This window comes from Diabrotica undecimpunctata, chromosome 8, assembly GCF_040954645.1.
Source record: "Diabrotica undecimpunctata isolate CICGRU chromosome 8, icDiaUnde3, whole genome shotgun sequence".
Classification (NCBI taxonomy): domain Eukaryota; kingdom Metazoa; phylum Arthropoda; class Insecta; order Coleoptera; family Chrysomelidae; genus Diabrotica; species Diabrotica undecimpunctata.
The window spans coordinates 27994480-28011473 of NC_092810.1; the positions used below are offsets into that span (position 1 = coordinate 27994480).

Sequence of the window (16994 nt, forward strand, 5' to 3'; positions counted from 1 at the left end):
GAGGACCACTGATACCAGTAACTGCTTTGGAAGAAGTAAATAAGAATACAATAACACTGTGATGTTTATAAATACGAAATTTTTATCTTGCGTACCTTATAGCAGCCTTAAATTAAATATTTCTACTATCAGCACCATTTTTTAAAGGTAACAAGAATAAAGAACTCTAAAGTCATATAAAAAACGTTTAAGCACAAAAATGGACGTATTTGTTATATTTCTAAATGAAAAAACTTCTCATTAAGTTTTTAGGCTCTTAACCACCTTCTGGCATAAATAAAATGGCCCAAACCCCATAATTAAACCAAGGAAAACCCAGAGAGATTAGACAAACTAACTTTCGTTCATAAAACATGAACTTAACTAAGCGTAAACCCGCAAATGTTCTATTCAGAGGAAAAACTTTAACATAGGCAACCAATTTTATAATTTATTCTTTTATTTGTAAGTTTATTATAAAAAATATATTAATAATTTTAAATATTTTGTCAAGTAAAAGTTGTTTTTGTATTTAAGTTTAATAATACCTTCATTAAAATTAATTATTTTTTGTCGTTGAAATTTTTCATCATGTATCTGAACAGATTTTATAGTAATAATAAAATTATATTTGCATCATTTCATAAATTTCTACTAACCCGACAATATGACAACCCTGTGTAAAAATGTAAACGTCAAAATTGGATGACGTGCAAGGGTTTTATAAACAAATATCCAACACTCGAATAATTGTTGTGCTTCGTCGACTGTCATTTGCTAACTTCTCGATTGTCAGTTGTCATTACAAAATTTGCCAGTGGGCGGGGCTCGAAATGGTAATGAAACAGAAAATGTTTCTACTGTCTACCGACGTGATAAATGTTAGTAAAGACGGTTCACAAATATAATTAATAATACTGATGACTTTCTGCTGTTGTCGTGTTTAAATCCTATGGGGACTTAAGAGGCATAACAGCCTAATATTAATGTCAAAAAATAGCATGCGCAATGGGCTGTGAAAAATCAGTGCTTGTGTTCTTTCTAAATGACTATATTTCTATTTTAAAAAATCTTAAATACTAATAGATGAACGTAAATTTGAAATAAACGCTTTTATCTCAAGACAGATCTCTAATGACAAATGACAGATGGCAATAACAGTTTTTAATGTAGGCAACATAAACGACGAGGCAAAATGACATCGTTACTGCAATCAAATAAAATTTAGAATGAAACTATTTTGCTATTTTTGCTAAATTTGAATAATTTTTATTACTTTTACTTTGATTATTTTGATTACTTTTAAGAAAAATGCCATTTATACCAACAAAATCAAATTAACACTATCGTATAAAAGTTTTTTAATCGTTAAAAATCCAAAATAACAAAACGTCACGAAGCAAGCACCTTCGAATAAAACAGAAGACTAGAGATAGATGAGAATTTTTGGTAGTTCAAGGGATAAAAAAGCTCGTTTTTTATAGATACATCTTTTTATTACTTATCACGTCGATCCATTAGAATCATAACCTCACGGTTATTCTATTTGTAGAATCATCTTTGGAAGACAACCAGAGTTTAGTACTTTGAGTGATGAGGAAGAAAACGAGCAAAGAGTTTAAAAAAACAGAAAAGGAAAACACGATTTTACAAGAAAAAAGATTATGCTTAAAAACTTTTTGTATCCCTTGAAGTGCACCTTCATTAACACAGACAAACCTTTAAAAGGGTGTTTTTTAGAGACTAGCATTTTCAGTCATAGAAATGAAGCTTTCGATTACTTCGTTTATTGGTTTTAACTCGGAATCGATTTGTACAGGAAGAATTTGCTCCCTCAACGTCTTCCACTCCCTCATTTTATACATATAATGGATCATATTAGACGTGTCCAGTAATTTGGTGTAAATATTTATCAACCCCCTGTAATCGTATTCCAGTCCGCTGTAGGCCTCGCCGAAAACTTTGAGATTTATATCTATGGAACGTAGATACAACTTTTCTGCGTCTTTGTGTCGTTTCATGTGATAATTGTACAGAGAGGCCAGATGGCCCACGCTAAGACCCACCTAAAAGCACAAAAAACGTTTTATTAATAACAAATGCATATTAAAAATAATACAAAATATTAAATACAAACAATTATGTGTAATATATATGTAATAATTTATTTTTCACATAAAAACAAATGAAATGACACAAAACATTGATATTATAGTTAAGAATCTAAAACATTATAGTATGAATTTATAATTAAATATTTTTTAAAATTTCCAACTAAAATTTTAAACTTTTGTCTTCTATCATTATTGTTTCAACTAAAGCATGATTCAATTATCGATGTATAAATAAGGGAGCTACATTGTCGAACTAAACAAGTACATGAAGAAAAATACTATATAAAAAAGTAAAATATATCAAAAACTCAGTGTCGATAGCTTATCTATATTTATCAATTTTCAATAAAGCTTCCATTGTAAACACATTCTTTGGGAAATAAAGATCATTACGAGAATCGAATCAGTTTTAATCCCCATTATCCAGGCAAAGCAAACATGCCTCTTTGTCGATTTGGGTACTGGCCATTAGACCAAAAACTATGAAAGCTCAGTTCTATTTTATTTTCGCAAGCGGATGAAAGTACCTACATCATGGAGCCGCTGCCAGTATCTGTCGTGAATTTCATATTATAAAATATGTGAATTTCGTTGTTTCGAAAATGTGCGGTGTGAATGCTCATTTGTTTTTTTTAGTATTGTACGTACAGTACATTTCAGTTATGATCTTGTGTATATTTTTTTTTGTATATATGTATATAAGTATTTACGAGGTATTAGATTTTTTATAGAATTAATTTGTTTTTTTGTTTATTCTCTTATTTAACTCAGTTAAATTATTAAGTAAAGGTTTTTGAAACCAAGCGCGTACGGTCCTGATTTCTCGGTCTATCGCCAAACTACCACACACCTACCACTGTGCCGACATGAGCGGCATTGCTGTGCGTCGTAAGACCAACACTGCGTTCTAACTGTGGCTTCTACTATAGACCCAGTGGATTTTCTAAACGGCTACGACAACACATTTTTATTTCCCACTGGTTAGGGCATATTGCATGTTAAAACAAGTGACGTTACACATGTGCTGCCACCAATTCTTAGTTGCAAGAGGTACAAAAGTTCAGAAGTTCTTTATTTCATTTGGCGTCAAGTTCGTTAACATATTCGTTAAGAATTTTGATTTAACTCGTTTTTTTTTATGTTTATGAATACAGATCACTACATTGTTTTATTGACCATACAACACAATTTCAATCGCTGTGACATGTTACACGTTTCCACCTCTATATTTATTTCACAGTAGGTACGAATTGTCGTAATTGTCACATTGACATTAAAAATTTCAAACGAAGTTCTGAAAGAATAAACAAATAATTAATAAAATGCCTATTACGTTGTATAACGTCCAAAAAAAATGTGCAACTTGTAACATGGAACTTTCAGCGTCATTCGATACGCGAAGTAATTGATTTATTTATTGTACCCTCCCTAAGTGTTACAACAGTTAAAAATACCATTAAACATTTTCAAACTTCGGGATGTGTAGTTGTAAAAAGTGTCATGAAGGTAATGAAGCACGTGTTAGACCTGTCGATGAGGAGCGTCAAAACAAGGATATTGATATTTGTGCTTTTGTGGAAGCTAGTGAACCCTGCAATAGTGTACAAATTGCTAGGGAAGTTAACGTGAATGCTCGAACTGTCCAGCGAGTTCTCAAAAGAAATGGGTATCCATCCGTTGCAAGGTATTATTATCGGAAAAATAAGCACCTCAGTGTTGCAGTGCGAACGCAGCATCCGCAAAAGTTAAATGTTTGGACTGGGATGTTAGGCGACCATATTGTCGGTCCATTTTTTATCGATGGAAACCTAAACGGGCCCAAATATTTACAACTGTTACAGAATGAGATCATTCCGGCAGTTCGACGCCTTCCCGTTAATTTTCAAGAGGTTTATTTCCAACAGGATGGGTGTTTGGCTCACAACTCTAGAGCAACTATTGACTTCCTCAATCAAACGTTTCCTGATCGACTGATAAGTACACGTGGTACAATTAAATGGCCCGCTAGATCCTGTGACTTAGCGCCTAACGATTTCTTTTTTATGGTTTTCTCAAAGAAAACATTTATAGGCATCAGTTTGAAAGGGCCACAAACCTAGTCGAATTAAGGGCAAAAATACTTCATTTCTCTGCAAGCATTACACCAGCCCTACTCCAAAATATGAGAAGAAATCTGTATGACAGATTTGGTTACTGTTTAGCACAAGGAGGTGGAATATTTGAGCCCTTAATTCATTAATCTGCTTTCCCAATTTTTATTTTTTGTTAGGTACATTTTACGAAGTTTGTAGGTTCTTAGGTAGTATTTTTTATGTTTAAGTTTGGGAGAATTTTGTTATTAAAACTGAAATAAATAAAAGTTAACGGAGTTCTTACTTACCTCATAATCATCTACACCTAATAATTCCTCCTTAATCGCTATCGCCCTTAAATGCATCTTCTCGGCTTCGTCATACATCTTCATACTTTGAAATAGCCTGCCCAAATTTCCATAATGTTTCGCAGTCTGAACGTTCTTCTCTCCGAAGGCTTTGAACGATAACGTGAGGGCAGTTTTATGTAAAATGTGTGCTTCTGTAAAATACTGAGTTTGTAACTGAATGTTGTTTCTTTCATCTAACGCTATTTCTTCTAGGATGAGAGCTTTGACCCGTTTGACGGAAGCCAGTAGTAAATGATCTGTAGGTAAAATTCTTTCCATAATCCTGATGGAACGTTCCACGTTTTCCCTACACAAATATATTTATATTAATTCCGTTAAATAGTTAGTATAACAGCTCGATAGACACATCGATAATAATCAATAAAAATTATATAGGGTGTGCCCAAAAACGCTGGACGGTGAAATATTTCGCGAAATTTATATTGGAGCGACAAACATAAAAAAACGTGTTCGATATTTTTCAAAAATCTATCGAAAGAAACCAAACATGGACCTCCCACGCATACCCGTTAGAGCAAAAAACTTATCTTCTACGGTTTTGTAAATTATTTCATCAAAAAGTTGACATTATAACAAAAAAAAAAAAGATCTTGTGAGTTAAAATCGGTCCACTGGGTTCAGAGATATGGCTCTTCAAATATAGGGTAAAAGAGCTTTTTGGCACTTTCAAGGGCCAAGAAAAAACTTATAGGCTAACTTTTTAAGGTAAAATGATATAAATACTATTTTAATGGGAATAAACCACAATTGAAGTTTAAAATGAGTTTATTGCCATTTCAATTTCCACTTCGGAAATCGTTCTCAAAATACAAACATTAATAAATTAAACAAATTTTGTTTTTTGTTACTTGGTGAAAAATTCTTCTAATAATTTAATTTTATCTGACTCATTTATATTGACAATTCAGACATATATTATACATTTTAAAGTAGACGACTTTAAAATGTTATTGCCAATATCGCTGAGTTGCGTTCGTGGGACGACAATATTGTAAGATAGTTCATTCGATTACATGAAATCATCTTTAACTTGAGAATATCCGTCAGAAATAAATCACAGCATGTAATTCGTCTTTAAAAAGACAACCACTTGTCATGATGACAGTAAAATTTTCCTGTTAGTAATTCCATAGTAAATTATGAGGAAAAACCAGGAAAAAAACCTCGTAATACTATCCTAACATGGTAAGTATTTGATCTTACATTTAGTTTACTCTCAATAAACACCAAATTCTGATTTTATGTGTTTGTTATTTAAAATACATAAATGATGCATCCTCGATATGTTACTGACTTACTAATACTGGTATTTTCTTTTTATTAAATTCGTCTTTTAATATGGGTAGACAGATCCTACTGCATTCTGTCGAGGAATTTGAGACACAATTGGTCTCATTTAGCATAATTAGAGCCGTTTCTTCGATTTTTCTCTTTTTATCATCTGTTTTTTTTTAGGAATATACTTGAATCATTTCATTGAACCCTATGTTCATTTTCCCATGCGTGTTTACATTGTAACCGTTTCAAAAGATTTAAAAGAAACTCATTATATATTTCGATTATATTTTTTTTTAATAAAACTAATAGCCCCATCTATCTGTCAAGTACCTACCTGTAGCCGACTCAAGGGTTCTTCTGTAATTCCCAAATATATCCGGTAGATGAGCATATTTTTCAACTTGTCACTCACGCCCAATTTCCAGATTCAGGCGCCATGACAGCGCTTCGCTCTTTTCTGTTAAGACCGTCCAACCGTTAAGACGTGTTTCCAAAGTGGGTCTCAATTCAGAGACCCTTATTGGAGAGGCTATAATGCTGATATTATATTTCTAATACTCGTCGCAAGATAGTATTGCTATGGAGTTATTCCAGATCATGGCCCAGTAGCAGTATCTTTTTTTGGAATCCCTAACCCCTCTTATCTAGGATGGTGGTAATTTTATATAGTACGTAGCTGAATTAATGGTTTATTTGGTGACTGATTAAATAAGAAGAGAAACAGAGCAGATTAAGGTTGTACCAATTTTTATTATACCTACTTTCAAGACAACAGAAATGATTATGAACTCAAAAAAAAATGAAAATATAGTGAAGTGTTCTAATTTAATTTAAAGGTTTATTTTCTTCATTGTTCCTAGTTGATAAATTACTATATTATTTTCAATGTAAACAAATTTCGAAATTTGGGGTTAATATATATATATATACATTCATTTTCTTTATAACCAATTCTTAATTTAATACGATACAAAGATTTTTTGTTTATGATAATGTTAACATAAAATAATATTTTGGAATCCCTTTGGGATGACGTAACTTTTAATGTTTTCTTTTTGTTCATTGCTAAGAAATAATAAAGAATAGTTTTCTTGTAAACTTTCAATAAATCTTAATTTTTTTTTTGCTCTTCCCCTTCGAGGATAAACCAGGGGTGGCGTCCAATAATAAATAATAATTTCATATTATCTAATTGTGCTTGAATTTAAAATACGATATAGTTTCTATAACCCCGCCCTATTCTCTTCGACAACGAGCGATTCTGGCCTTGTAATATTATTGTAGCACGGTAGCGTTACATAAATGGCGCGCCAATCGTGGAGCGTGTATCTTCAGTTTTTTTTTCAATATTATTAGTTGTTTTGTACCCCCCTGTATATGTGGTTAATTAAGTCTGTATGTTTTGAACCATTTTTTCGGTTAAATTGTGTATTTGTTTTATCCAATTTTTCATTAAATCAACACTGCTACTATTTTAGAATTTTTTGCAAAGTATTTATATGTATTCGTTTTTAGTCTTCGTAAAATTACGTAGAAATATTTCCGTCTACTTTCTGAGATCAAAATAAAACGTATTTGGAATGATGTGATGTAAACATTCACTGCTTAATTTCTTTTTGTCGGTATTCTTAATGCGAACGATATTAATTTGTGTATTTACAGACTCGTCTATAATAAACATTCCATGTTAGAGAAATTTTGTTTATGTCCATAAATTAATTCGTATCTAAACGATGGCTTTCTTTGCAGTTCAGTTTTATTTGTTGATAGAACCATAATAATTATATTCCTCAATGTGTTTATTTTAAATAAACGAAATGGCTCTTAGCGTTCGGTATTTGAAAAATCAATTAAGTGAATTTTATTTCTTAACCTTGATTCATGGTTTTTATTCGCAGTTGGGAAATATATCTATATACAGGCTGTCCCGACCTACCTAATTTTAAAATGTGTTATCTGGATTTTTGCAGAATACTTAGGCGAAATATTTTTTTGCGAGGATTTGAAGTTGAGCTCTTTACTCTTGGATGTTTTTAATATGTTTAAGTCTGTTACCTGTTAAATTTTCTTTTTAATTTGTCTTTCGTTTATTTTAAAAATTATTTTTTTCATAGTTTAACTTTTTCATACTTTGAAAAGAAAACTTTATTTCCTGAATAGGAAAATGCTTTCTATATTTTACAGTCCATGGTTATTTTGTTTTCCAAGTATAAGGAAATAATGATATAACTTCGTTTCTCTCTGCCTAAGGCGTCTTTGTTGAGAATATAGAGCGGAAATATTGTTATTTTCCTTCTGTTATGTTAATTTTATGTCTTTGTGTGGTCAGATGTAGTAGAAGTATGTTTTTGGTACTGGAATTTATTGTTATTTGTGGTTTTACCTTTTTTTTCTCGAGATGTCCTGTAGGACGTACAGGCACGTGACCTGTATTATTGTATCTTGAGTTATTTGTGTGATGTCAGACTGTTGTATACGCAGCAGCTTTCTTTTTTTGTCGTTGACATTTTTGCGGTCTTCTAATAGTTTATTAGACCACATATATCTTTTGCTTTGAGACTTTTGGCTAAGACTCAAAAGCTTTCATTTATTATCTTGTGTTCACGATATGGTACAAGTGAGGTTGAAGTAGTTTGCTGTTGTCTATTGTGACTCTTTGTATATACAGAGGTGAAACAACCCGCTGCCGCCTATTGTGAATTTATCTTTTATCTTTATGTCGACGTTAAGACCACGTTTGTTTAACAATTGAAATAGTTCTGGTACTACCGTTAAATGACCCACTGAGAATTAAAATTTAATATTATTTTGACTCTGTTGGAGCTCTGCTAAAGAATGGTAAACATTTCTTTGTGATTTGTATGACGACCATATTGGATTCAATTAGGTGTCAAAAATGTTTTACTATTCAACTTTTTTTTTATTGTTGTGGTGTGTTACATCCAACATCATGATTTTTTATTATTGACGATGGATTGTAATATTTTTCTATTTCTTTGGAAAACGGTAATGATTCTTCCGTTCCTTTTAAGTCTTTTCGTAAGTTTTTGTTTCGTGGAAGACTCTTATGATTTTTTTTTGTTTCTTTTGGAAACAACAGTTTTAGACTAAACTGTTTGTGTATCGATTATGGTTTGTATGCCATAAACCCATTTTCTTTCTTCTTCTCCAAGATTGTGTATTAACGGTTTGGATTTATTTTCTTCTTTTGTCCTTCTGGAAGTCTTCTTGCTTGGAAATTTTCCACTGTGATCAATCCCAGAGGATATTCTTATGGAACTATTGGCCATCCTGTCTTTCTTCTTTTGCGTTAGTTCAATTTTCAACCAGTGGTTGGAAATTCATTCATTGCTTGACTGTCATAGTCAACTTTATTATTGTTTGATGCTATTTAGGTTGTCTACCTAGTGGATAACCATAGCGAAGCTTGCTAAGACTACTTAGTTGGCCACCCGCCTTTGTTGAGCTGGAAGCATCCCTCTTTTCGCTCCCAGAAACTTTAACACTGGTCTGTTCCACACTTTTGGTTAGGTTAGAGCCATATTTATAGAAATCTGCCATTGGTCGTTGTGCCTAATAGCCAACGAACTGTACCTGATGTCGATTCATCAAATTGAGCATCCAGTTTAATTTTTCATGTGAATATGTCGTGATTTTTGTTTATTTTTTTGTTTTATTAAGACCTAAAGCTTATCAACCGGTCAGTGTTTCGTCGGACAATTCAGATTTGTCTGAAACCGACTAAATCGGTTTTCTTAAATTTTTAATACCTTTCTTCTAAAATGTTCAGTCCATTCTTAATTTTTTAGTTGATTCCCTTTACGCCTTTGCGTACTTAATCTTTGCTACCTTCTCCAGCGACTATTCAACCCCTCCGTGGCCCGTGTACAGGAAGAGTTGCGCTAACGCGAACTTTATCCTGGAGAGGATTCGTTTCCTTTCCAAATTTTTTTGGCGTGGGGTCAGTACAGCACTGATACCCTAGTACTTAGTACATTGAATATCACTTTGCTTCGGCAAATCTGTCCCTTAGTGCTTCTTTCCCTTCAGGAAGTTGACACGTTTCAATTTTTTTTTGAGCTGTCTCGACAACCCTTGTTTTATGTCGGTGGTGTTGACTATTAGTCAGGGAGCATCCTGCTATAGTCAAGTGGATTAGTGGACCTATCCCTATTCCAATTAATAATTTTGTGTATCTCAGATGTTGTCGCAAAGAGACGAGCCTCTGGAAGTAGTGTAGGAGACTCCGCACGTCGATCTCCAGAGCAACTCAGTTTGGCTCGCACCCCAGTTCGTTGAACTGTTTTACTTTTTATTATTATAATATTGATCATTTATTGTGTTCAATATGTCTATATATATGTATATATGTCGTATTTCTTTTCGACATAAATTTTATTTTTATCTTATCTTATTCTACTTCGGTATTATTCTCTCTCTAGTTTGTATTGATCGAGATCTTAAGTTTATGCTACCCCGACCAAGAACCTATATTGATTTTAAGGGTGTTTGCAAAATTTAATCTCATTTTATTTTTAGAATGCCTTGGTAGAATGTGATATTTTTATGCTTATGTTAGTTTATATTACAATAAATTGTACATACCTTTAGTTGTCTTCAAGTGGATACAAAATTCAATTTATCTTATTTTACGGATTTATAAATCCAAGTAATTTTTTTGGTATCTATACCAAAGATATCAAGATTCCTCTGTCTAGTTACCAATGATAGTTCATTATAGTATCTGTTCATTTGCCTAAGTTTTACTCTTAATGTGAAGACCTTCGAATTTCGACTCTCTATTCGAAACCCCCCAAAATAATGTTTGAAAAGATTATTGCTGTCTAACATCCTATATTCTGAATGGCCAGACACTGAGGAAGGCTAGGGATGAAGTAAGCGGATTCCCGCTAGTTGACTCGTCGGAATGATAAGCCATTCATAATTGTATTTCAGTAATAAATCTAGAATAACAGCCTACCGCGTCAGGAAACTTTTTTAGTTCTCCAATACCTGTTTAGTTATGTAATCTAGAATTATTTAGACCCTACCCGAAGTTGACCCTACCCGAAGTTGACCCTACCCGAAGTTGACCTACCGATGTTGTCCCTATTATAGGCGGATGATACACGTTAGTTATCACAAATTCTAGTTGTCATACTAATAACTAAACATCAGCCTTTTTTTTGTTTCTAAATATAGATGTGTCTTACAGAAATTCTGATGTCTACCTTTCCCAGTAAACTTATTAAGGCTTGTCTTTGTAGAACTTTAATGTACCCAATTTTGAACTATTAGTAACTCTTTCCTTTTTATTTGTGTATTTCTAAATGTGTCTATAATGACGCGCTGCGTTATTACCTTATGTTATTCGTGGATTAAGTCATAGATGAAAGACTCTATGCTTCCGAATAAATGATGACACATTTGTATTTTGTATCTTATGGCGTTAATGATACGATTGTATTATTATTCTTATGTTATTCGTGGATTAAGTCATAGATGAAAGACTCTACGCTTCCGAACAAACGATAACATTATTTTTTTTTGTGTTTTATTGTGTTAGGTCTCATAACGACTACGCAGTAAATTATCTGTTTTGTATCTTGGTGACAAAACTAGTATGTTTTGCTTTATATTACTTATGAAATTTCAAATAATAATATCTTAATTATATTGTTTCGATTGAATGCGAGCATTTGGTCTCAAATAATGATTTGTAGATATGTTTTGTTTTATTCCGCTTTGTTCATGATATTGGTTATATGTGAAATACCCTATGAATTTTGAGAGTGAGAATGCAATTTTTTTTTGTTTACATTTTTATAGTTGAGTCATTTCTATGCGTTCTGTTTCGCTTTGTTCTGAAATCTTTGAGTTGTTCCCACGTGAGTTGTGAAAGAAGGATTCTGTGAGTCCAGATTGTAGCTACATTTGTCCATTCTGTTTGTCTTACCTCTCCGTATATCTATTTCCACTTTTGAAAAGGTTAGTATGGTGTGCCACCATGCCTAGTCCGATTCCACGCTGGTACCCAGTTGAAATCGTGGGGAGGGCTGTGTAACCGTTTCAAAAGATTTAAAAGAAACTCATTATATATTTCGATTATATTTTTTTTTAATAAAACTAATAGCCCCATCTATCTGTCAAGTACCTACCTGTAGCCGACTCAAGGGTTCTTCTGTAATTCCCAAATATATCCGGTAGATGAGCATATTTTTCAACTTGTCACTCACGCCCAATTTCCAGATTCAGGCGCCATGACAGCGCTTCGCTCTTTTCTGTTAAGACCGTCCAACCGTTAAGACGTGTTTCCAAAGTGGGTCTCAATTCAGAGACCCTTATTGGAGAGGCTATAATGCTGATATTATATTTCTAATACTCGTCGCAAGATAGTATTGCTATGGAGTTATTCCAGATCATGGCCCAGTAGCAGTATCTTTTTTTGGAATCCCTAACCCCTCTTATCTAGGATGGTGGTAATTTTATATAGTACGTAGCTGAATTAATGGTTTATTTGGTGACTGATTAAATAAGAAGAGAAACAGAGCAGATTAAGGTTGTACCAATTTTTATTATACCTACTTTCAAGACAACAGAAATGATTATGAACTCAAAAAAAAATGAAAATATAGTGAAGTGTTCTAATTTAATTTAAAGGTTTATTTTCTTCATTGTTCCTAGTTGATAAATTACTATATTATTTTCAATGTAAACAAATTTCGAAATTTGGGGTTAATATATATATATATACATTCATTTTCTTTATAACCAATTCTTAATTTAATACGATACAAAGATTTTTTGTTTATGATAATGTTAACATAAAATAATATTTTGGAATCCCTTTGGGATGACGTAACTTTTAATGTTTTCTTTTTGTTCATTGCTAAGAAATAATAAAGAATAGTTTTCTTGTAAACTTTCAATAAATCTTAATTTTTTTTTTGCTCTTCCCCTTCGAGGATAAACCAGGGGTGGCGTCCAATAATAAATAATAATTTCATATTATCTAATTGTGCTTGAATTTAAAATACGATATAGTTTCTATAACCCCGCCCTATTCTCTTCGACAACGAGCGATTCTGGCCTTGTAATATTATTGTAGCACGGTAGCGTTACATAAATGGCGCGCCAATCGTGGAGCGTGTATCTTCAGTTTTTTTTTCAATATTATTAGTTGTTTTGTACCCCCCTGTATATGTGGTTAATTAAGTCTGTATGTTTTGAACCATTTTTTCGGTTAAATTGTGTATTTGTTTTATCCAATTTTTCATTAAATCAACACTGCTACTATTTTAGAATTTTTTGCAAAGTATTTATATGTATTCGTTTTTAGTCTTCGTAAAATTACGTAGAAATATTTCCGTCTACTTTCTGAGATCAAAATAAAACGTATTTGGAATGATGTGATGTAAACATTCACTGCTTAATTTCTTTTTGTCGGTATTCTTAATGCGAACGATATTAATTTGTGTATTTACAGACTCGTCTATAATAAACATTCCATGTTAGAGAAATTTTGTTTATGTCCATAAATTAATTCGTATCTAAACGATGGCTTTCTTTGCAGTTCAGTTTTATTTGTTGATAGAACCATAATAATTATATTCCTCAATGTGTTTATTTTAAATAAACGAAATGGCTCTTAGCGTTCGGTATTTGAAAAATCAATTAAGTGAATTTTATTTCTTAACCTTGATTCATGGTTTTTATTCGCAGTTGGGAAATATATCTATATACAGGCTGTCCCGACCTACCTAATTTTAAAATGTGTTATCTGGATTTTTGCAGAATACTTAGGCGAAATATTTTTTTGCGAGGATTTGAAGTTGAGCTCTTTACTCTTGGATGTTTTTAATATGTTTAAGTCTGTTACCTGTTAAATTTTCTTTTTAATTTGTCTTTCGTTTATTTTAAAAATTATTTTTTTCATAGTTTAACTTTTTCATACTTTGAAAAGAAAACTTTATTTCCTGAATAGGAAAATGCTTTCTATATTTTACAGTCCATGGTTATTTTGTTTTCCAAGTATAAGGAAATAATGATATAACTTCGTTTCTCTCTGCCTAAGGCGTCTTTGTTGAGAATATAGAGCGGAAATATTGTTATTTTCCTTCTGTTATGTTAATTTTATGTCTTTGTGTGGTCAGATGTAGTAGAAGTATGTTTTTGGTACTGGAATTTATTGTTATTTGTGGTTTTACCTTTTTTTTCTCGAGATGTCCTGTAGGACGTACAGGCACGTGACCTGTATTATTGTATCTTGAGTTATTTGTGTGATGTCAGACTGTTGTATACGCAGCAGCTTTCTTTTTTTGTCGTTGACATTTTTGCGGTCTTCTAATAGTTTATTAGACCACATATATCTTTTGCTTTGAGACTTTTGGCTAAGACTCAAAAGCTTTCATTTATTATCTTGTGTTCACGATATGGTACAAGTGAGGTTGAAGTAGTTTGCTGTTGTCTATTGTGACTCTTTGTATATACAGAGGTGAAACAACCCGCTGCCGCCTATTGTGAATTTATCTTTTATCTTTATGTCGACGTTAAGACCACGTTTGTTTAACAATTGAAATAGTTCTGGTACTACCGTTAAATGACCCACTGAGAATTAAAATTTAATATTATTTTGACTCTGTTGGAGCTCTGCTAAAGAATGGTAAACATTTCTTTGTGATTTGTATGACGACCATATTGGATTCAATTAGGTGTCAAAAATGTTTTACTATTCAACTTTTTTTTTATTGTTGTGGTGTGTTACATCCAACATCATGATTTTTTATTATTGACGATGGATTGTAATATTTTTCTATTTCTTTGGAAAACGGTAATGATTCTTCCGTTCCTTTTAAGTCTTTTCGTAAGTTTTTGTTTCGTGGAAGACTCTTATGATTTTTTTTTGTTTCTTTTGGAAACAACAGTTTTAGACTAAACTGTTTGTGTATCGATTATGGTTTGTATGCCATAAACCCATTTTCTTTCTTCTTCTCCAAGATTGTGTATTAACGGTTTGGATTTATTTTCTTCTTTTGTCCTTCTGGAAGTCTTCTTGCTTGGAAATTTTCCACTGTGATCAATCCCAGAGGATATTCTTATGGAACTATTGGCCATCCTGTCTTTCTTCTTTTGCGTTAGTTCAATTTTCAACCAGTGGTTGGAAATTCATTCATTGCTTGACTGTCATAGTCAACTTTATTATTGTTTGATGCTATTTAGGTTGTCTACCTAGTGGATAACCATAGCGAAGCTTGCTAAGACTACTTAGTTGGCCACCCGCCTTTGTTGAGCTGGAAGCATCCCTCTTTTCGCTCCCAGAAACTTTAACACTGGTCTGTTCCACACTTTTGGTTAGGTTAGAGCCATATTTATAGAAATCTGCCATTGGTCGTTGTGCCTAATAGCCAACGAACTGTACCTGATGTCGATTCATCAAATTGAGCATCCAGTTTAATTTTTCATGTGAATATGTCGTGATTTTTGTTTATTTTTTTGTTTTATTAAGACCTAAAGCTTATCAACCGGTCAGTGTTTCGTCGGACAATTCAGATTTGTCTGAAACCGACTAAATCGGTTTTCTTAAATTTTTAATACCTTTCTTCTAAAATGTTCAGTCCATTCTTAATTTTTTAGTTGATTCCCTTTACGCCTTTGCGTACTTAATCTTTGCTACCTTCTCCAGCGACTATTCAACCCCTCCGTGGCCCGTGTACAGGAAGAGTTGCGCTAACGCGAACTTTATCCTGGAGAGGATTCGTTTCCTTTCCAAATTTTTTTGGCGTGGGGTCAGTACAGCACTGATACCCTAGTACTTAGTACATTGAATATCACTTTGCTTCGGCAAATCTGTCCCTTAGTGCTTCTTTCCCTTCAGGAAGTTGACACGTTTCAATTTTTTTTTGAGCTGTCTCGACAACCCTTGTTTTATGTCGGTGGTGTTGACTATTAGTCAGGGAGCATCCTGCTATAGTCAAGTGGATTAGTGGACCTATCCCTATTCCAATTAATAATTTTGTGTATCTCAGATGTTGTCGCAAAGAGACGAGCCTCTGGAAGTAGTGTAGGAGACTCCGCACGTCGATCTCCAGAGCAACTCAGTTTGGCTCGCACCCCAGTTCGTTGAACTGTTTTACTTTTTATTATTATAATATTGATCATTTATTGTGTTCAATATGTCTATATATATGTATATATGTCGTATTTCTTTTCGACATAAATTTTATTTTTATCTTATCTTATTCTACTTCGGTATTATTCTCTCTCTAGTTTGTATTGATCGAGATCTTAAGTTTATGCTACCCCGACCAAGAACCTATATTGATTTTAAGGGTGTTTGCAAAATTTAATCTCATTTTATTTTTAGAATGCCTTGGTAGAATGTGATATTTTTATGCTTATGTTAGTTTATATTACAATAAATTGTACATACCTTTAGTTGTCTTCAAGTGGATACAAAATTCAATTTATCTTATTTTACGGATTTATAAATCCAAGTAATTTTTTTGGTATCTATACCAAAGATATCAAGATTCCTCTGTCTAGTTACCAATGATAGTTCATTATAGTATCTGTTCATTTGCCTAAGTTTTACTCTTAATGTGAAGACCTTCGAATTTCGACTCTCTATTCGAAACCCCCCAAAATAATGTTTGAAAAGATTATTGCTGTCTAACATCCTATATTCTGAATGGCCAGACACTGAGGAAGGCTAGGGATGAAGTAAGCGGATTCCCGCTAGTTGACTCGTCGGAATGATAAGCCATTCATAATTGTATTTCAGTAATAAATCTAGAATAACAGCCTACCGCGTCAGGAAACTTTTTTAGTTCTCCAATACCTGTTTAGTTATGTAATCTAGAATTATTTAGACCCTACCCGAAGTTGACCCTACCCGAAGTTGACCCTACCCGAAGTTGACCTACCGATGTTGTCCCTATTATAGGCGGATGATACACGTTAGTTATCACAAATTCTAGTTGTCATACTAATAACTAAACATCAGCCTTTTTTTTGTTTCTAAATATAGATGTGTCTTACAGAAATTCTGATGTCTACCTTTCCCAGTAAACTTATTAAGGCTTGTCTTTGTAGAACTTTAATGTACCCAATTTTGAACTATTAGTAACTCTTTCCTTTTTATTTGTGTATTTCTAAATGTGTCTATAATGACGCGCTGCGTT

General features: G+C 32.8%; 1 protein-coding gene across 1 annotated transcript in view; it reads right to left on the reverse strand.

Moving 5' to 3' along the window:
- Positions 1-503: 503 nt before the first annotated feature.
- The window catches only part of Pat1 (Protein interacting with APP tail-1), a 41923-nt gene continuing 25432 nt past the window's right edge, over positions 504-16994 (reverse strand). The window contains exons 6-7 of the mRNA XM_072539942.1: positions 4474-4822; positions 504-2045 (exon numbers count right to left, since the gene is read on the reverse strand). Of these exons, the coding sequence (XP_072396043.1) occupies positions 1716-2045; positions 4474-4822 (679 nt within the window). The 3' untranslated portion in view covers positions 504-1715. The remainder of the gene's footprint in view (positions 2046-4473; positions 4823-16994) is intronic.